This window comes from Odocoileus virginianus, chromosome 12 (genome assembly GCF_023699985.2).
Source record: "Odocoileus virginianus isolate 20LAN1187 ecotype Illinois chromosome 12, Ovbor_1.2, whole genome shotgun sequence".
NCBI lineage: Eukaryota > Metazoa > Chordata > Mammalia > Artiodactyla > Cervidae > Odocoileus > Odocoileus virginianus.
Window position 1 is genome coordinate 5,010,063 of NC_069685.1, and position 22,206 is coordinate 5,032,268.

A 22,206-nucleotide genomic window follows, 5' to 3' on the forward strand; every position below is an offset into this window, starting at 1 on the left:
TCAGTATCCTGTTTTCATTTCCTTTGGATATGTATCCAGAAGTGGGATTTCTGGGGCATATGGTGCTGTTTCCCATAGGAGCTATACTGGGTTGCATTCCCACCAGTAGTGTACAAGAGATCTGTTCAGCCCCCACCCCGTCCCGATCCCACCCTGAACACTCTTCTTGGAAGCTTTGAACTGCTTTGGTTTTGAAGATGCTTACTCTAACCTTGTAAGTAGTATACCCAAATTGAGTTCAGATTTGAATTGCGTTATCTCTTAAGACTGCTAATCTTCTATGTCATACCTAACTCATGATGAAGTAACCTATTTTGACGTGTTCTAAAAGTTGGTAACAGAAGGTTATTTATTAGCTAATAAGAATAACATATTAAGTACTCACTATGTGTCAGGCACATGTTTAAACAGTTTACATGCATTATCTCTCTAATCCTCAAAATAACTCTGTGAGGTAGAGCAGCCGTTTAAAATTACCTTTTGCAGATGAGATAACTGAGTTTAAAGGCACTGAGTGATATGTCCAAGGTTACATAGCTGAATAGTGGTAGAAGTGAGATTTGTGTCGTCATCTCCTGCTGAGCATGGACTGTTAATATTAACCCCTGGGTTTTATGACCTCGGTTTTATGTGGCTGATTTTCACTGTCAGTTTGGCTTTGACCAAATGGACCGCTGACCCGCTCACTGTTCCTGTTCCTAACTGGAAGAAATATGATGAGACAGGAGAGTGGGCCTTATCTTAAGAAGGGGCTTTTTTGTTTTTAAAACATTCTAATTAACTGTTTTTAATTGGAGGGTGGTTGGTTCACAGATGCTGTGTTGGTTTTTGCCATGTACCAGCATGCATCGACCACAGGTGTGCACGTGCCCCCTCCCTCCTGGGCCGCCGCCCGCCCCATCGCGCCCTCTCTGCTGTCCCAGGGCCTGCGCTTGCGCTCTCTGAGCCGTGCAGCAGATCCCCACTGGCTGGCTGTTTACGTATGGTATGTACACCATGCCCTGCTACTGTCGCAGTTCCTCCCCACCCGCCACACCATGTCCTCAAGTCTGTCCCCTGTGCCTGCATCTCTCTTCCTGCCCTGCAGATAGATCCGTCAGTACCATTTTTCTAGATTCCGTATATATGCTTTAATATAAGATATTTGTGTTTCTCTCTCTGACTTACGTCACTCTAACAGGCTCTAGGTTCGTCTACCTCGTTAGCACTGACTCGAATGCATTCTAAGTATGGGCGAGTAATATTCCACTGCATATATGTACCCCAGCTTCTTTATGCATCCATCTGTTGATGGGCATCTACGTGGCTCCCATATCCCAGCTCTTGTAATAGTGCTGCAGTGAACACTGAGGTGTGTGTGTCTTTCTTGCTTACGGTTTCCTCAGGGTCTGTGCCCAGTCGTGGGATTGCGGGTCACATGGTGGTTTTATTCCTGGTTTCCTAAGGACTCTCCATACTGCTCTCCATAGTGGCCGTATCAGTTTACATTCCCACCAGCAGTGCAGGAGGGTCATTTTTGCTCCCCACCCTTGGCAGCATTTGTTGTTTGTAGATTTTTTTTTAATGATGGCTGTCCTTACTGATGTGAGGTGATACCTCATTGTAGTTTTGATTTGCATTTCTCTAATAATGTACGATGTTGAGCATCTTTTCATGTGTTTATTAGCCATCTGTACGTCGTCTTTGGAGAAAGGTCTGTTTAGGTCTTTTGTCCACATTTTGTTTAGGTTGTTTGTTTTTCTGGTATTGATTTGCATGAGCTGCTTGTATATTTTGGAGATAAATCTTTTGTCAGTTGTTTCATTTACTATTATTTTTCTCCCATTCTGAGAGGTATCGTTTCACCTTGTTCATAGTTTTCTTTGCTGTGCAAAAGCTTTTAAATTTAATTAGGTCCCATTTGTTTATTTTTGTTTTTATTTCCATTACTGTAGGAGGTGAGTCATAGATGATCTTGCTGTCATTTATGTCACAGAGTGTTCTGCTATATTTTCCTCTAAGCGTTTTATAGTTTCTGGTTTTACATTTAAGTCTGTTATCCATTTTGAGTTTATCTTTGTGTGTGGTGTTAGGAAGTGTTCTAATTTCCTTCTTTTACATGTAGCTGTCCAGTTTTCCCAGCACCACTATTGAAGAGAGTATCATTTCTCCATCGTATAGTCTTGCCTCTTTGTCAAAGATAAGGTGCCCATAGGTGTGTGGGTTTATCTCTGGGCTTTCTATCTTGTTCCATCTGTCTATATTTCTCTTTTTGTGCCAGTATTATTTTGTCTTGATGACTGTAGCTTTGTTAATATAATCTGAAGTGAGGAAGCTTGATTCTTCCAACTCCATTCTTCTTTCTCAAGATTGCTTTGGCTATTTGGGATCTTTTGTGCTTCCATACGAATTGTGAAATTTTTTGTTCTAGTTCTGTGAAAAATGCCATTGGTAGTTTGATAGGGATTTCATTGAATATGTAGATTACATTTGGTAGTATAGTCATTTTCACAATATTGATTCTTCCAACCCGAGAACATGGAGTATCTCTCCAACTGTTTATGTTGTCTTTGACTTATTTCATCAGTGTCTTACAATTTTCTGTATACAGTTCTTTTGTGTCCTTAGGTTGGTTTATTCCTAGATAGTTTATTCTTTTTGTTGCAATGGTAAATGGGGTTGTTTCCTTACTTTCTCTTTCTGATTGTTTGTTGTTAGTGTATAAGAATGCAAGTTCTTATTTCTGTGTATTGATTTTGTATCCTGCAACTTTGCTAAATTCATTGATTTGCTCTAGTAATCTTCTGATAGAATCTTTAGGGGTTTCCATGTATAGTTATCACATCATCTGCAAATGAGTTTTACTTCTTTTTTCCAATCTGGATTCCTTTAATTTCTTTTTCTTCTCTGATTGTTGTAGTTAGAACTTATGAAACTACAATAATAGTAGCTTATTATGTTGAATAATAGTGGAGAAAGTGGGCACCCTTGTCTTTTTCCTGATCTTAGAGGAAATGCTTTCAATTTTTCACCGTTGAGAATAATGTTTGCTGTGGGTTTATCATATATGGCCTTTTTATTATGTTGAGGTAGTTTCCTTCTGTGCCCATCGTTGAAGCATTTTCATCATAAATGGGTGCTGAATTTTGTCGACAGCTTTTCTACATATATTGAAATGATCATATGGCTTTTATCTTTCAATTTGTTAATATGGTGTATCACATTGATTGATTTGCATGAATCCTTGCATACCTGAGATAAACTCACTTGATCTTTTTAGTGTTGTTGAATTGTTTGGTAAGGATTTCTGTATCTGTTTTCATCAGTGATAACTGGCCTATAATTTTCTTTTTTTGTGAAGTCTTTATCTGGTTTTAGTATTAGGGTGATGGTGACCACATAGAATGAGATTGGAAGTGTTTCTTCCCCTGAAATTTTTTGGAAGAGTTTGAGAAAGATAGGCCTTAGCTCTTTTCTGAGTGTTTGGTGAAGTTCACCTGTGAAGCCAGCTGGTCTGCACTTTCGGTTTTTGAGACATTGTTTAAATTGCAGTTTCGGTTTCAGTGCTTGTGATTGGCTTGCTCTTAGTGACACATGGAGTTTTTCTAGGAATGTGTCTGTTTCTCCCAGGTTGTTCATTTATTGGCTGTGGTTGCTCATAATAGTTTCTTATGATCCTTTGTATGTCTGCACTGTCTGTCACAGCCTCCCATTTCTAATTTTGTTGTTTTAATTCTCTTTTTCTTGATTCTTGATGAGTCTGGTAATGGTTTGTCAATTTTGTTTATCTTCTCAAAGAACCAGCTTTTAGTTTTATTAATCTTTACTACTCTTTCCTTCATTTCTTTTTCATTTATTTCTGCTCTGATATTTATGATGTCTTTCCTTCTGCTAACTTTGGGGTTTAAAAATACGGAATACTTCACAAATTTGCGTGTCATCCTTGTGCTGGGGCCATGCTAACCTTCTCTGTATTGTTCCACGCTTAGTATATGTGCTGCTGAAGTGAGCACAAGAAGGGACTTTGATATTAAAGAGATGGTTGTAGTGGTGTTATGTTACTGTCACTTGTGTCCTTTTTGTTTTTCTTGGTGCTTCAGGATTTTTATTATGTTGGAGTTTGGTCTAGTGGAATGAACATAAACCTTGGCTCACATATATCTGAATTTTGAACATGTTACTAAATCTTACTGACTAAATATTCAGACACATTACCTTAATCCAAGGCTGTTTCCTGTTTTATAAAATGGAAATAATGATGTCAGGGTTGTAGATTAAATGAATGTGTTGTACATAGCATAGTGTTAGCTCCTAGTAGACACTCTGGGAATGTTTGCTGATGACATGAATGTAGTGGAAGTATCTTTACTAATTTGAATATTTAAAAAGGTAACAAAACGGCTTCTTAGAAATGTGTAAGATTCCATACTAACATTTTTTCCCTCCTACTAACATTTTATTTTTTATATCTGGAGTAATTGAATTGCTGCAGTAGAAAAAACAAAGACATATTTTATGGCTTTCAATTATTACTGTTCTTTTGACTTAACCCTCTACTTTTGTCTAGGGGAGAGGAATAACTTCAGTATGAAGGATTCCTATCCAGAAACTTGGAAGTTTTAAGAAATATTCCTTCAAATAAATCTGAAAATCTGTAGTTCTGGAGAGCAGTGATAACCACTGTTATTGACTTCCCAGTTATTTGAATGTCTGAGTTTAGTGGTAAAAATCCTTATTCCGTCGTCATTGTCATAAGGAATTCAAGTTGTGACTAACCCACAAGGCTGCCTCTTAGTTTTAGATTGAGTGTACAACACAGCATTGTTTGTACTGAAATTGAGGGTGTTTGGAAGTTGAGAATATTGTACAACTACTGCCTTGTTGGGTTTGCCCAGAAATGCTGTTCTATAACCTGAAAAATTTTAAAAATTTCTTGTCTGAAAAATTACAGGTCATTACATAAGGATCTAGTTTACTGATTTAATCATTATTACAGTGTTGCTTTATTTCCATATACACAGAAAAGGTCTTTGTAAGAAAATCATACTTCTTACTATTTAAAAAATAGTAGCTTAGTCATTACTAAAAAATAAAGAATGGTTTTGAGTGAATTATAATTGTTTCTTCTTGAATTTATGATTGGGCTTCCCAGGTGGCCTACCTGGTAAGGAATCCACTGCAGTGTGGGAGACCTGGATTCGATCCCTGCGTTGGGAAGATCCCCTGGAGAAGAGAAAGGCTACCCACTCTGGTATTCTGGCCTGGAGAATTCCATGGCCTGTCTAGTCAATGGGGTCGCAAAGAGTTGTACAAAACTGAGTGACTTTCACTTTCACTATTGTTTCTTTGTTTCTTGGCATTAGTAGTGGTGATGGTTTTTGCTTTACTCTTTTTGCTTTTTCGGTCACTATAGACATTGGTGAGCAGTGATGCAACCAGACTAGAATGAAGTTTATTTTACCTGGTTTCAACTATAATTATGTAACTTTTAGAAGTTTATTTATTTATTTTTAATCCACATGTTTTACAAAGGTCTAGCTAGAGCAGATGTTTGTCTCATTTTTTATAAGCAGTGCCTTTACACTCTGATTTTTAGATGCATGGTTTATGTCTTTGGTATGCATTGTATTCCCAGTGCCTGGCACATGTTAGAGTTTAAATCTTGTGTCTTTTCAGTTCAAATACACATTTTCTGAAGACACCTTGTGTGCAGTGCAGTCAGGCAGTATCTTCCCCCAATGTGTCCACTTAGTCTTCATGCCAGGAATTTGAAGAGGAAGATGGAGTGATTGTTTCTGAGAGTCTACCTGTGAATAGTGTTTCTCTGGCATATTTATCTAAATGAGGTCATTGTTTTGCCTGAGAGCAAGAAAAGAAATCCAGGCAAGAGTTACCTGGGTTCTAATTGCATAGATACTGACTAGAATTTCCAGGGACCCAGGCATGAGGAGAGCAAGCAACAGCAGATGAGAGCAGGATCCCTAAATTTATAAAAAGCAAATAACAAGATAACATTTTTTACCGCGTGTGGTTTACTGCAGTTGCCATGCTAAAAGTATGCTCATCAAGATGGGAACCCTATTTAAAAAACAGACTCACTGGTTTTCTATAGACAATCCAGTTTCTGTATTATAGTGGTATGCTTTTTCTGGTTTAAAACCTTGTAAAAATGGTAGTGAGGCAGAGTAGAGGCCAAAGTGAAAGGATTTGAGTTGGTACTTGCTCATTGTGATGGTGTTGAGACTTTCCTTAAAGATGCTGAGTTACTTCTGAAATTTAGGAAGTTCTGGCTTCTTTGGTCCTGTGATCACTGGCTCTGTAGGGAGTGGCTTCAGATGTTGTTTCCTCTAGTGTGGTTGCTTATGTGGCCATATCGTATTCTTCATTCCAAATTCTCTCTACTTGCTGCAGGATGTTTCAGGATGTGTTGCTATCTTTTCAACTAGGGCCCAGAGCAAAACCTAAGCCTTTTTCAGCCTGTAACAGTCTGACGTTGGGAGTCAAGGAAGGCAGAGAAGTTTTTGCATTGTCTTCACTTAAATGTACATTTTTAATTGAGGTGCTTTTATCTAAAATGAAATGTACAGATGAGTTTTGACAAATGTATATACTTATGTATATGTAACCTTAACCAGTACCTCTGTTGATACATAGAATATTTCTGTCACTCCCCAAATTTCCCTCATACTCATTCCATTTAGTCCACACTTAGGCAGCTACTATTCTGATCATTATCACTGTAGATTAGTTTTGTGTATTTGTAAATGTCATATAAGTAGAAGTACATAGCGTTGCTTTTTGTGTTTGACTTCTTTCGCTCAGCATACTGGTTTTGTCACCCGTGTTGTTGCATGTATCAGAGTGCATTCTTTTTTGTCTCTGTGTACTATTCCATTGTACAAATACAATTCAGTATATCCATTCTTCTGCTAGTGAATATTTGAGTTGTTTTCAGTTTTGGCTATTCTGAATAAAGCTACTATAATATAAGCATTCTTGTACCAGCCTTTTTTGAAGATGTTTCCCTTGGTTAAGTACCTAGGAGTGTATGTGCTAGCTCAAAGAGTATGTATTTTTATAAGAAACTACCAAGTGGTTTTCTACTGTGGTGATACCATTTTACAAGTCCAGTAGTCAAATACAAGAGTTTCAGTTGTTTCCTGTTTTCCCCAACATTTGGTGGTGTTTGGTTGCTTTTAATTTTTTTAGTAGTTCTTATGAATGAGAAGTTGTTTTTGCATGTGATTTAATTTGCATCTCCTTGATGGCTGATGCTATTGAGTACGTTTTCATATGTTTATCAACTCTCTAATAGTCAACTAATAGAGGATAGTCAACTATTTGTATTTTAACCCATTTTTTCCCAGTCTCTTAATATTTGAATGGTGAACAGCTCAATTACAACATTGACTGAATTCTGTGATCATTTACCTTTCTAACCCAGATTTCAGCTTTCGTATCCAAACCTGACACCGTTCTTGCTCCGAGCAGTGATGATAGCCACTCTACCTGAAAGACTTGTGAAAGCGACGTGTAAGTCGCCCTGTCGTGTTCAACTCTTTGCAACCCCGTGGACCATACGGTCCGTGGGACTCTCCAGGCCAGAATACTGGAGTGGGTAGCCATTCCCTTCTCCAGGGGATCTTCCCAACCCAGGGATCGAAACCAGGGTTCTCGTATCATAGGTGGATTCTTTACCAGCTGAGCCACAAGAGAAACCCCAAAAGACTTGTAGGAGATATCTGCATAGACATAGAGTTTTTTCAGTAGACTTCAGTCTTAAACTATCACAAAGAAATAGAAGTATCTGCTAACAACTTAAGATGGACACTTACAGTTTTATGTTTTAAAAATCTGTAATCACCAAGCTTTTTAGTTTATAGTCTGTGAGAAAAGTTATTGAATATAAAGGCAGAGCGGATTGTATTGAAGCTGGATGGAAGTGAGACCGGATTAGGTGTGTCTTATGTACTGTGCTTAGGAGTGTAGATTTACCCTACAGAACAGTAGCTTTCAGAAGTTTTGCAGAGGCGCCCGAGGGTTGCTCATCCTCTCTGTGCACACTGTTTCTCTTCTCCCCTGCTCTCTCCACCTGTTCAGTGCTTTTCTGTCATCTGAGCGAAGGGTTCAGCATGTAAAAGGTTCAGAAGCTGCCGCTACGTTGTTGCCATCTCCTGTTCTGGCAGCAGTGTAGAGGGTAGATGAGAGGGGCAGGAGGCAAAGGTAGGGAGATTACTAGGGACGTTGCGCAAATCGTTTGGGCAAGCAGCAGACAGCATGTGCTTATTAAACTACTAGAAAGGTGGGGTTGAGTGTAGGGCTATTTTAAGAGGTGGACTCAGGTAGACTTAGGCATGAAGTAAGTGGGTGACAGAGATGTGGGGACAGGCAAGGGTAGTTTGTAACAGATGATAGGAAGCAGGATAATATCCAGATTTCTCCTTTTCTCCCTATTTAACATTCAGAAGAGGTCCAAGTACAGTACTAAGAATATATTGTGCCCCAGAACCGTTGGATAAGTCATCAAAATGATGTACTACCACCCTCAAACACTTGAGTATGCATTTCTTATAAACAGAGACATTCTTCTGAATAATCACAATATAACCATTAAAATCAGGATATTTCTATATAAGATTGTCTGTTCCTTAGACCTCATTTGAGTTTCACCAGTTTTTCAAATAGTATCTCATATAAGATCAAGATTCCATTCAATATCATGTGTTGCATTTATTATCATGTATCCAGAATAGTCCCTTGATCTGTTTTTTTTTCCCCCATCCCTTTAACTCTTGAAGATTGCAGGCCATTTTGAACTAGGACCCTTAAATTTGAGTTTGTTTCCTGTTTCCTCATTTGTGGATTCAGTTCATGAATTTGTTGTGAATGTCACAGGAGTGATGATGTGTTGCTCTCATTGCTTCCTATTAAGTAAGCATAATTTCCGTTTGTCCTAATACTGATACTCACTTCCAGCCTTCCTCAGTATTCTTATACTAGGGAAACACTTAGAATTTATTTTATCTATGACTCATGGTAGCTTGAACAGTTAAGATGTAGATACAGTGATTCATTGATAATTGTCAGTGCTCTTTTGAGTATAGGATGCTTTTTTCCCTTGTGAACGTGTTTATATTTGGTAAATTTATTAGCCTCCTCTTTTTGTGTAGTTCCTCCTTCCCACAAAGGATGTCAGCTCCACTTCAAGTTAATTGAGCAGACAGAGGAAATTCCAGTTTTTTCTTTTTTTAAACTTTACCTTCCTAACCTTGTCCAAATAGGCCTTATCACAAATTTTTGCTATTTGAAATCCACATGAAGTACCATACATGTAAGAGCATTCCTCCTTTCTGCCCCAGTATTCAGGACTAAACATTTTAGCCAACTTGTCTTGGGGGAAAAATTACAACACCCTGCTAATTAAGCTTAGCTTACTTTGAATTAATCTATTTTAGGGAATTCCCCTGTGGGCCAGTGGTTAGGACTGGTTGCTTTCACTGTTGAGGGCCTGGGTTCAATCCCTGGTCAGGGAACGAAGATCCCACAAGCCACACAGTGTGGCAAAAAAAAAAAAAAAGAGAGAGAGAGATTAATCTCTTATCATTCCATGAATTTTGCGAACTCATTAGAAACATAATTAATTTCATGTAACTAGCTTAAACCAAAATGGGGCTTAATTTTTCTTAATGTAGACTCAGCAGATTTAATTTAAATAAAGGTTGTAAATTAATTTTAACAACATGAAAATTTATTGACAGTGCTGAATAGTAAAGCAACCAAAACCATAAGCCAAAGTAATATGAATAAAAATACTGCCTAGACACAATTTTATATAAAACTTTGAAAAAGCATTTGCTTATTCAGTGACATGATCAAGTTCAAAGATAGGCCAAACAGTTAGAAAATTACTTCTTTTATAGGCTCATATATGCTGAAAGTATTGTTTTTGGATCTTAAAAATTATATTTACCTCTTTATTGTAAATTTACCTTTTTGATGTAAAAATTGTATTTATCTCATGTGCTTATTTTTTGCTTTAGAAATACCATTCAGGGTCAAACATGAGATAAGCAAGCACATACAAATTTTTCTTTCAACTGAAATGAGAGCATTTTTTAGCTTACTATTTTAAATGTTCACTGAATAAATAAAAGATTGTTTAAATGTATGAGAAGTTGAGACTGCAGCATAATGTTCATTGTTTCTTATGAATAGCAGGATATTCTTTTCTTCGCAGAAATCCAGAACTTTTCTGGGCAGATCAGTAAAACTCATCTTGAATGTATTGGACTGCAGCTTCTTACTTTTTTTTTTCCAAGTCAGCTTCTTGCAATCAGATGATTCAGGGAAAGAGAACCTGCTCATTGATACACTTGTTTTGAAAGGGAAAGAAAGTAAGTTCAGTGCGTTCCGCAGCTTCCCCAGGTGGTTTCTGATGAGACTTGAGACTTGCTGGTATCTTCTTCACTGGAGCTCCAGCAGCAGTGGAAACATTTCAAGTTTTCTTTTTTGTAACACAGTGTTTTCCAAAAGTGCATTTTCCTTTTAAATTCAAAAACCTTGTCCCTTGAAGTCAAAACCATTAGAGACTGAAGAGTGTGAAATCTGCAGCCATTCTTCATCTTCAAAGCATTAATATAAAACAAACTGTTCTTCTGTTGTGTTAAAAGCACCCCTTTCAGCTCACATACCCTGTTGAGAACTTTTCCTTAGCTAAGCCACTGGATTTCTTTACATAGCAGAAGATATTCTTTAAATATTCTGGAGCGAAATGACCTTTGTTTACTGAAGGTAACCATTTTGTGGTATCTTCCAGAACATTTTTATATCATTCCAAGTGTTTTTGACAACAGTACATGAATACCTTCTCTGTCAGGTCGGGTCCCCAGAGAAACAGATGGGCAGGGAGTCCCATCCAGACAGTGAGCTGTTGGGGCGTTCCTACCATGCTGCATCGTCTGTTTGCTGGGGAAGCCTAGAGGAAGCATGGCGGGTATTAGCGTTGCAGTGGATTCCAGGGTGAGGCGGCTGAGGGCTGCGGAGCAGCTCTGCTCCCGTGGCAGATTCTGTGAAGGGGCATCTGAGCAGCGGCCCCACACCCTGCGTACCCCTGTGGGCGCTTGACACCATCCTGCCTTCTCCACGGTGTGGACCACTCCTCGCCCTTCTTAGTCAGGCCTTTTCCTCCCGCCATCCCCCACATACACCTGACTCCACTTAATGGCTTTAGAATTGAATTGCTCAGGGGAGAGGATAGTAGAAGGAAATTGAAGAGGGCAAGCCGTTCAGATTTTCTTAATCTGCAACTGACTAGAAAATAGGAAGAGGATCCAAGAATTCTGAGAGAGTGTGTACAGGAATTTGGGTTTTAAAATAATGAATTTGAGGCAGCTGTGGGATATCTTGATAAAGCTATGGAGGAGTTTGGACTCAGTGGAGGAGTTTGGCTAGAGAGAGTGGAATTGGTTGTCATTCACTTCTATGTGATACTTAAAACACAAGGTTGCAAAGAAATTTCAGAGAAGGAAGGAGCTGGCAGTGGAGAACAAAGGTGCTGCCTGCGGAACAATACCAAGAAAAGGATGATATCAAGGGAAACTAAGAGACGTGAGAGTTGTAAAGAGAAGGGAGTCATTGTTCAGTCACATAAAAAGCTACAAAAATGGTAAAAGACCCAGTGGGATTTGGCAGCCAGTTTGAAATTCAGTTTCAGTGTAGTAAACCCAGACTGCAGATGTAGTGGAATTGCATAGGGATGAGGAATTAAATGTGGCCAAACAAAAATATGTACTGTAATTTAAATAACATATAAAAAGTAGATATTGTTGCGTGAACTGAGAAGTAGTTATGCATCCTTTCTAGTAAAGATGTATGTAATTGATGAGGCATGTGCATTTAAAATGTTCAGTTCAGAACCCTGAAACTTGATGAACTCGTGCTGCCTGTATGGTGCTGCATGCCATGCCCTGTGTTGTTGCTTCTGCTCATCTACAGCACTGAGAATCTGTTCAGCCCATTTTGCAGTCCCTGAAAGCTTTTCACTTTTAAGCTGCACATATGATTTCCCAGTTGGCTGCACTATGTGAGATGTGGAGCTAGACATACTCAACAAATTATGTGTTTCTGAAGTATTAATCTATTTAGTCACACATTTTTTATAGCATGTGCTGAAAGTAGCAAAAAATTTGATAAAGGTAAAAATTATTTTCATGACTTAGAGGATGATAATTTATAAAAAATGTTAAGGTTTTAGATTTATATCCTCTCAGTTTCAAGAGTACTTGTTAAGTACTTACAAGTACTTGTAAGTGCTTGTTCAGTACAGATCAGAACTTTTAAAAACTGTGTTTTAAATAATTGGTACTTTTTTGTACCTGGCTTGTATAATGAGGAAAAATTGCTCAGCACATGGCTGGCTTTAACAAGGTTTAATAACTATTTACTCAGTAAATGTGTTGAGGACCTACTAAGCCAAGCATTTTTGTAGGTCCTGAAAATACTGGTGAAAAAGGAAAGTCTTTTTTCCTTGTGTAACTTAAATTCTGGTGGGAAGAGGCAGATAATATAGGAAGAAATTAATGGATAGATAGATGGGCACTGTATATAACAGACAATATTCCAGTGCTTTGATACAGTACTGTGGAGGAGAATGAAGCAGGGCAAAGGGGAAGGGGGAATAATATGATGCAAGGGAATGAAAGATACTAGCAAAGTAATGCTCAAAATTCTCCAAGCCAGGCTTCTACAGTACGTGAACCGTGAACTTCCAGATGTTCAAGCTGGATTTAGAAAAGGCAGAGGAACCAGAGATCAAATTGCCAACATCTGTTGGATCATCAAAAAAGCAAGAAAACATCTATTTCTATTTCTGCTTTATTGACTACATCAAAGCCTTTGACTGTGTGGATCACAAGAAACTGTGGGAAAGTCTTAAAGAGATGGGAATACCAGACCACCTGACCTGCCCCATGAGAAATCTGTATGCAGGTCAGGAAGCAACAGTTAGAACTGGACATGGAACAACAGACTGGTTCCAAATTGGGAAAGGAGTACATCAAGGCTGTATATTGTCACCGTGCTTATTTAATGTATATGCAGAGTACATCATGCAAAATGCCAGGCTGGATGAAGCACAAGCTGGAATCGAGATTGCTGGAAGAAATATCAATAACCTCAGATATGCAGATGACACGACCCTTATGGCAGAAAGCAAAGAAGAGCTAAAGAGAATCTTGATAAAAGTGAAAGAGGAGAGTGAAGAAGTTGGCTTAAAACTTGACATTCAGAAAACGAGGATCATGGCATCCAGTCCAATCACTTCATGACAAATAGATGGGGAAACAGTGGAAACAGTGGTAGACTTTATTGTTTGGGGCTCCAAAATCACTGCAGATGGTGACTGCAGCCATGAAATTAAAAGACACTTGCTCCTTGAAAAGAAAGCTGTGACCAACCTAGGCAGAATATTAAAAAGCAGAGACATTACTTTGCTAACAAAGGTCCATCTAGTCAAAGCTATGGTTTTTTTCACTAGTCATGTATGGATGTGAGAGTTGGACTATAAAGAAAGTTGAGTGCTGAAGAATTGATGCTTTTGAACTGTGGTGTTGAAGAAGATTCTTGAGAGTCCCTTGGACTGCAAGGAGATCCAAACAGTCAATCCTAAAGGAAATCAATCCTGAATATTCATTGGAGGACTGATGCTGAAGCTGAAACTCAAATACTTTGGCCACTCAAATATTTTCAGCTGATGCAAAAAGCTGACTCATTTGAAAAGACCCAGATGCTGGGAAAGATTGAAGGCAGGAGGAGAAGGGGACGACAGAGGATGAAGTGGTTAGATGGCATCACTGACTTGATGGACATGAGTTTGAGTAAGCTCCGGGAGTTGGCAATGGACAGGGAAGCCTGGCGTACTGCAGTCCATGGGGTTGCAGAGTCGGACACGACAGCAACTGAACTGAAGCGAATGATTATTTTGAGTAAGATTATTAGGAAAAGTGCATTTGTTAGAGGATGTTTGAAGAGAGTCCTGAAGAAAATAATGGGAAGAACCATACAGATATGTGAGGGAGAGCATTCAGGCAGAAGCTTTATCCAGTGCACAGACTCTGAGGTAGCAGCATATTTTCCTCTTTCAGAAAGAGCAAGGACAGAAAGAGTGGAGCAAAGTGAAAAAGAGAATAGCAGAATATGAGCTCAGAGTGGTGGGATGACATATATCATTCAAGGCCTAATAGGCAACAATTTTTTTGAAAATGACTTTCATTGTGAGTGAGATGGGAAGCTCTTGGTGGATTTTGAGTAGCAGAGTGATAAGTAAGTGGTGTTTAGTATGTATCCCAGATACTTACTTTTAATCAGTTTGAGCATAGTGGTTAATAATAAATATTAATTTGTCATATAGAGAGTTGAGAATATGAAGCTGGAGTTTTACTAAGTGGTGTGGTCAGAGAAGAAATCTTGGTGATTAGGGAGGCTTTTTTAGGATTCAGGGACAAACTGAACTTGCTTACAGAAAGTGATTCCACGCTTTGATGATCAGTACAATTTGGTTGATTTTCCTGCCATCTATGTCTTAAAACTTCTTAAATGACTGTAGATCAAACATAGTGGTTTTTGAAAGCGTTAGTGTTGCACAGGCCTTCGGAGGCGTTGGCAGATTTCTTAGATCACCCGGTGTACGTCAGGTAACCAGTGTTCCTCAGTGACTGCTGTGATTTCAAAGTCAGGCTTTGCCTGGGAATCTTCTTTGCAGGCTCACAGCTCTAATTCCTTCTGAAAAGGGCTCTCAAAGCTCACTTTAACAGGTATACTGTGCCTGCTTTAACTCCTTTAGGCAGCCTAATATAAGCAGTTCAAATGGTTATGAATAATCAGACGTCTTTTGTGAAACAGTGTTCATAAGAAACTTAAAAGTTCATGGGAAACTTTAAAAAAAAAAACACTGAAATTAGGTCTGAAGTGCTGTTAGATTAACCAGCTATAATGACTACAAGTCACCTATATTTTCTAGAACTTGCAGAAAGTCACAGTATTTCTCTTTTATCTCAGTAACCTAATTATTGAATTTTTTTTAATAGCAGTTATCATAATCAGTTCAGTTCAGTCACTCAGTCTTGTCTGACTCTTTGCAAACCCATGGACTGAAAAATACCAGGCTTCCCTGTGCATCACCAACTCTTGGAGCTTACTCAAACTCATGTCCATTGAGTTGGTGATGCCATCCAACTATCTCATCCTCTGTCGTCCCTTTCTCTTCCCGCCTTCAATCTTTCCTAGCATCAGGGTCTTTTCCAGTGAGTCAGTTCTTTGCATCAGGTGGCCAAAGTATTGGAATTTCAGCTTCAGCATCAGTCCTTCCAATGAACACCCAGGACTGATCTCCTTTAGGATGGACTGGTTGGATCTCCTTGCAGTCCAAGGGACTCTTGAGAGTCTTCTCCAACACCACAGTTCAAAAGCATCAATTCTTCAGCGCTCAGCGTTCTTTATAGTCCAACTCTCACATCCATACATGACTACTGGAAAAACTGTAGCTTTGACTAGCATCTCTTCCTTTAGATGCACTTAGTTCAGGCCTCTCTGGACTTTCATGTTGCCAAGAGAAGCCTGTGCTCTCCATTTAATAGGAGAGTGGTACCCCTGCTCCCTTTTCTGTCTCCAGCCATTATTTTACACAAAATCTTGATATGGGCTCTGTGCTCTTTTGATTCATATGTGAAAATTTTAGTGATGAATACCTATATTGAGCTTTTAATTTCTTTGATCATTTATCCTTTGTAGTTTACGAGAACCGTAGCAATAAATAAGTAATGCTGTGCCTTCTTCAGATAAGATATCGCAGAATACTGTGTGTTTCTTGAATCACAATCGGTGTACCATCTACAGGATTTAGATACAGTAGGTAAATCCAGCCTCATTATTTGAAGGTTCTTCATTTGTGAATTTGCCTGCTTGTTAAACTTTATCTGTAGCACCAAAATCCAGTACTTGTAGTACCAAAATTCATCTACTTTGTAGATATTTGCATGCACAGAGTGGCAAAATATTTGAGTCACCTTCACGGACTTTCCCATCTAAGATTGAACAAGGTGACATTCTGCTTTCTTGTTTCAGCTTTCATATTGTAAACAAGTGTCCATTTCATGGTCTGTTTAGTGAAATATTTTTCACTAAAAGCTTGTCGTGCTTGATTTTGGTGATTGTGCTGTTTAAAACGATCCCTAAGCTGCTTTGAGGGGCTGCCTGGTGTGATGTGCCTTATGGAGAGCATACATGTTAGATAATCTTCATTCAGACTTGAGTTTATAGTCCTGTTGACTGACTTCAGTGTTAATGAATCTATTATATATTATTAATAAATAGCATGTCTTTAAATAGAAATACACATATGAAAAGATTATGTATTGATCAGTTGGCAAAAATGTGACTAGAAGCTTGCAGGAACTTAATCCTGTATTTCTGTTAGAAACACTTGTTTGGTATTTATGGCAACTTTATAGAACACGATTACTGTGAATAATGAAATTTAATTAAGCACAGTGATTTATAGAGACTTTAGGTATAACCATTTCATCGTTCCTTCTCCCTGAAACCATTGAGATTTGTTTAAATACATGCATAAAGAGTTGTATTGTAAAATTTAATTTTACCATAGGTTCAGGTTAAAAGTCATTGATGAACATTTCTAAACATTATCCTCTAGAAAATTAGGGGCTTCCCAGGTCTCTCAGTGGTAAAGATTCCACCTGCCAATGCAGGAGACGCAAGAGATGCACATTCAGTCCCTGGGTTGGGAAGATACCCTGGAGAAGGTAATGACAACCCACTCCAGTATTCTTGACTGGAAAATTCCCTGGACAGAGGAACCTGGCAGACTACAATCCATGGAGTTGCAGAGTTGGACATGACTGAGCACACATGCTCTAGAGAATTAATATGTGCCTGAAATATATATATTGGGTGCTCAGTGAGTGTGTTAGAGTAATAATCTAGCATTGTAGTGATTCTGATGTTGGAGAAGAGGTCAGTGTCAGTGTGAGGACTTTGGCATATTTAGTTATATAGACTGAGGCACATGAAGGAAAACCCAGTTGAATGTCACTTTATGGTTCCTGCTTTGCTCTTTGCTAGCTTGAAGCTAGCAAACTTGAAAAATACTTAATCTCTTTAAACTCTCACTTTGTGAAGTGAAGAACGTTTTCATTTTAAAATTTCTATGATTTTCTTTTATCAGTATTATTCTTGACCTTAAATCATTTCTAGTCTCATCATGCTCAGTTGTCAAAAAATCATGGAATTTAATGTCACAATATATTAGCCATCAGAGTTTGTTTTATCGACCTCAAGTTCAGTCTCACTGGTTATTGGTAAAAATGTAAGGCATGTATTTGATATATCTTGACATCATATACTGGTAAGATTCAGAAATAAAAGAACACTCTTAAAGTTTACATAATTTTTTTTTTTTAGGGCATAGGATTCTGTTTATTGGTGTTTGTGTTATATATGACAAAAGTGTCCTAAATCATACAGAAACTTTTCTCTAAAAAAGTTTAAAATTCGAATTTTGAAAAGCAAAAATGTGCTTTTATTAATACCCCATTTATGAACATTTCCTGTATGGTAGTTTTCAAGTTTTAGATTATGGGTGCTTAAGTTTTGTTTTGTTTTAATAAACGATTTTAACTATCTTTAAAATTTTTCCCCCTTAAAAGTATTTAATAGTTAATTCTGATTTCCTATTAATTATTGAATATTATTTATTTGGTCATTGACTTATTTAATAGATTATTATTAGAAAGAACAAATTTCCTGAAATACTGTTTTTTAAATTAATACCAACAGAAAGTGAAATTTTTTTCTCTTAATTTCTATATATTTATTACTGTTTTCCACTCTCAAAATGAGTCAGAAAAATCCAATCCAATAAAATAGAATGCATAAAAATTTTTATGTAAATCTATCAATTGGATATTTTCAGCCTCTTCAGATATTCTAGAATTCTTGTAATTTGACTTTCCACTTTGTTATTACATATTTTTTTATTGACTGTGCTTTAAATCTGATTCTTCTACTTGAATTTACCATTATTGACCAGGTCTATCTATAAGAACCTGTATTACTTTGAAATCTGTTTACATGCCTCACTGTAAATATGAGTCAGTTATTTTTACTGGCTTAACACATTTCTTCTCTGTTCTCCTCAATAAAACACTCAAGTTATACAACGATAGTCATTTGTGTTGTTGTTGTTCATAATTGAGAAGTGTTCTTTGTTGACCAATACTGGTACTATTTTCGAAATGCCAGTTATAAACTTTCTGTTTGTTGATAGGTCAACTGCTTACCAACAGCCTCCTCTCTTCTTCACACACATTCTTTATGATTTGTTTTATGACCATTGTTCTCTCTCTTTTTTTTTTTTTATTTTGGTAAGTTTTTCTTAATATGTCATTTAACCTGTTTCAATCTTGTAAAAACATGCCTGTTGGGTTGGGTACACAAAGAGCAACTAATGTTTGGAGCTTGCATTATACCAGGCAGTGTCGCTTTCTTCATGCTGCTCTGTGCCTCAGTATCCAAGTGAAAAATGTTTGTTAGTGTTAGGGCAGCTAAACTTTAGACACAGTTACTAAAGCAAGAATTTGATTCTAGCTTTGAAGAAAACCTGTGTATGGCAGATTTACCGTTAAGAGACATGAGGTACTGCATGCGTGCATGCATGTGTGTGTGTGTGTGTGTGTGTGTGTGTGTATTTTTCATTTATGTAGGTCACTGTTTTTCAATATGTTATTTTTAAGCTGACTTCCTTCCAACTGTTCCCACATTAAGAAATATGGTGAAAGAGATAAATTTAAAGTATTTATTTAATATTATTTTGCTTTTCCATCTGTCACCATGAATGTAGTATCCTTTTTAAAAGTTATACCTTTTTCTAACTTTTGAACTCTTTCTCATCATCCCATTTTAATTATTATGGATATAATTTCACTGTTTCTTCTGTATCTTGATTACATGATCAACTTCTTTTGTTTTGTGCTGGATCATTCTTGTCAGTGTATAGATACTCTGCTAGTTCTCTAGTCTTAAAGAACAAAAAAATCTTCTCTTGACATTATTTTCCCTACCAATTTCCACTCCCTTTCTTTTGTTCCCTTTTGCACCCAACCTTGTCCACGCCCACCATCCCTATTCTCTTTTCCCAGTCTCTTAATTCTACTTTTATCAGTATCAGACTTCAACTAATAGAAACTGCTTCTATAGTAGTGACTTCCATGTTACTGAATGCAGTGGTCAGTTCTTTGTCTTCATCCTACTTCGTCTATCAGCCATACTTGTCATCATTTACTTTCTCCTGCTGGGTAAGCTTTCTTAACTTGGCTTCACCAGTACCACTCTTTCTTGGTTTTCCTACTTAGTCATCTTTGCTGCCTACTCCTCCTCTTTTAGGATGATGGAGTGTCTCAGGGGTCCATCTTTAAAACTCTTTCTATATTTGAACTTCTAGTGTAATTAGAATTTAAGAACCCCGCCCCCCCCACTGTACCTTATTTCTTAGAATGGTTGATTATAGAAGAGAAAATGAAATACTGCTGTTTTAAAACTTTCTTTTGGACTCTCTTGACCCCGTCTTAAAGCTTGCAGTGAGACCTGTGGACCTTTGGGGGAGACCATCTGTTGGCAAGGATTGGGAAAGTGGATAAGGCTGTTTTATTTCAAGATCATTGTAACATAAAGTAGTTACTCTTGGGGCATGATAGAAAATGAATGTTGGATTTCCTTCTCTTGAAATTCTTAAAGATATTTTTTAAAGGAATTTTATATGAACTTGTGTAATGTGTTGGCATTATTTTTTGTAAGCTCAATTATGTCCATACAGATATTTGCCAAGGATGAAATCTAAGAAGGAGCGTTATGAAAAGATTCTATATCAGATCAAATTTTAAAGCCACTGTTAAAAGCATAAAAGTAAACATGCTTGATACATAAAATTTGAGAAATACAGTAAAAATTGAGTTAAAGCTCCTATATACCACTGCCTAAATGCAGTTTATATTTTGAAATATTGTTTTCAATCTAGTCATTATGCAGTTTAAAAATCATTCTATGATTGTATAATGTCCTGCATTTTGCCCTTAGCATCCATGTTTTCACAAATTTTTTTATGCGCAGCATGTTTAGATGTATTTAGTTTAGATATATTAAATATATCCCATCTCATGGGCTCCTTTGTCTTGAACATTTGGGTTTTGATTATTTTAATTTGCATTTAATTTTATTTTTTGTTTTTGTGGATAAAGCTGCAGTGAGTATCCTCTGCATCACTTTTTTTTTCTGTTTTAGGAATACTTCCTTAGGATAGATTGCCAGAAGTGGAGTGACTGGGTCAGAGGGTATGAACTTAATGATTTTTTTTTTCTTTTCTTTTCTTTGAAATAAACTTTTTAATTTATTTGATGTCTGGTTGATTTATATTCATTATGAAAAACAAAAATCATAGTGATTATATTTGGTAACTCAGAAAACTATCTAAAGGCAAACTTATGTGATCAGAAAAGTTTGGGAAATTCCTAAGGTTAAAAAAAAAGCCTTTTAATCTTGGTTTATCTCAGCATTTCCTGTACTTAACTGAGCATTGAATAGGTTTTTTGTGATATACTTTTTAACATTTTGTGGAAGTTTGGTGAAGGGTATAGTTTATGATCTACTGATCTAAAATTTAAGAATATTTTGTTGGTTAGATTGTGTTGTGTTGGTCAAAGCAAATAAACTATAAACCTTTGTTCTAAAATTATTTTTAAAAGGAGATTAAAATAAAGCTATTTACTATATGATTTTTGTGTGTCTTTATAAAGTCTTGTAACTTTTATAATTTAAAGTTTCTATTGATTTCAAAAGAACATCTAATGTCTGCATTGGCATCTAATACTTTTTACAACCTGTATTAAAATTTGGAGTACAGACATATAAAAGTAGAAGATAATGTAGATTGTAAAAACCTTTCTTCCCCCCCCTCATTTTTCTCTACAGAATGTGAAAACCTTTGCATCTTCTGATAGCCTAGCCAAGGTCCAAGAAGTAGCAAGCTGGCTTTTGGAAATGAATCAGGAACTGCTCTCTGTGGGCAGCAAAAGACGACGCACTGGAGGCTCTCTGAGAGGGAACCCTTCCTCAAGCCAGGCAGATGAGGAGCAGATGAACCGTGTGCTGGAGGAGGAGCCGCAGCCGCAGCTCAGACACCAGGAGGCGGAGCACGCGGTGAGGAATGGTGAAGTCGCTGGAGCAGAACCGAGGCCTGGGGACCAAAGCGATTCCCAGCAAGGACCGCTGGAAGAGAACAACAACCGGTTTATTTCGGTAGATGAGGACTCCTCCGGAAACCAGGAAGAGCAAGAGGAAGACGAAGAACATGCTGGTGAACAAGATGAGGAGGATGAAGAGGAAGAGGAAATGGACCAGGAGAGTGATGATTTTGATCAGTCTGACGACAGCAGCAGGGAAGATGAACACACACACAGTAACAGTGTCACAAACTCTAATAGTATCGTGGACCTGCCTATTCACCAACTCTCCTCCCCGTTCTATACAAAGACAACAAAAGTGAGTACCTTTAGTCTGCTCGCCACCTGAGACGTTTTACATATCTGTGTTAATTTTGGCGAAACTTGCCTCACAGTCTTTGTATCATTGCAGAATTCATCTTCAGTGGTGTAGTAGTAAAATGAACCAGTTTTCTTTTTTCTTTTTTTAACAGAAGATATTAGAAATCCTGGTAACGGGACAATATTATTAAATGGAGAGAAGGCTCCTATTACTATGAAAAATAATTAATACCAAATCTCATCATCAGTTTTGTCCCTGGGACAGGGGTTAATAGGTTGTGTACAGTGAAGAGGGTTGGAGTGAAACACGATTTGTGTAGATCAAGTAGTGAAGGATCTCATTTACCAAGTGCAGCTGGTCTGATGGGCTGTGTACTCACAGACCTTAGCCCGTGGCACAAGTTACCAGAAGTTACCTCAAATTAGTTTTCTTATTATGGTGATTATTAAGGTATATTCTTTGTAAACAGGTTTCTCTTTGTTACGTAAACAAGGTGAAATTGTTGTTTGAGTATTAGTATTTGGTTATTGAGGTAATCTGAGTATTTTCAAAACTTAAAATACTCTAGACATCAACGTGTTTACGATTACGAAATGTGTTTTCTGCATTATAAAACAA

At 37.4% G+C, this 22,206-nt stretch overlaps 1 protein-coding gene and 1 non-coding gene across 4 annotated transcripts in view; one reads left to right on the plus strand and one right to left on the minus strand.

The window, feature by feature from the left end:
* Positions 1-22,206, plus strand: part of FBXW7 (F-box and WD repeat domain containing 7) — a 218,721-nt gene that overhangs the window by 107,905 nt on the left and 88,610 nt on the right. For 2 of the 3 annotated variants that reach the window (XM_070474751.1, XM_070474752.1), the window contains 2 exons: positions 20,329-20,378; positions 21,016-21,585. In XM_070474751.1, coding sequence (XP_070330852.1) covers positions 21,085-21,585 — 501 coding nt within the window. In that variant the 5' untranslated portion in view covers positions 20,329-20,378; positions 21,016-21,084. The remainder of the gene's footprint in view (positions 1-20,328; positions 20,379-21,015; positions 21,586-22,206) is intronic. The other variant, XM_070474753.1, reaches the window with a different exon arrangement.
* Positions 3,886-3,992, minus strand: LOC139037949 (U6 spliceosomal RNA). Its single transcript, XR_011490887.1, has one exon. It is a non-coding gene; the product is annotated as a U6 spliceosomal RNA (small nuclear RNA).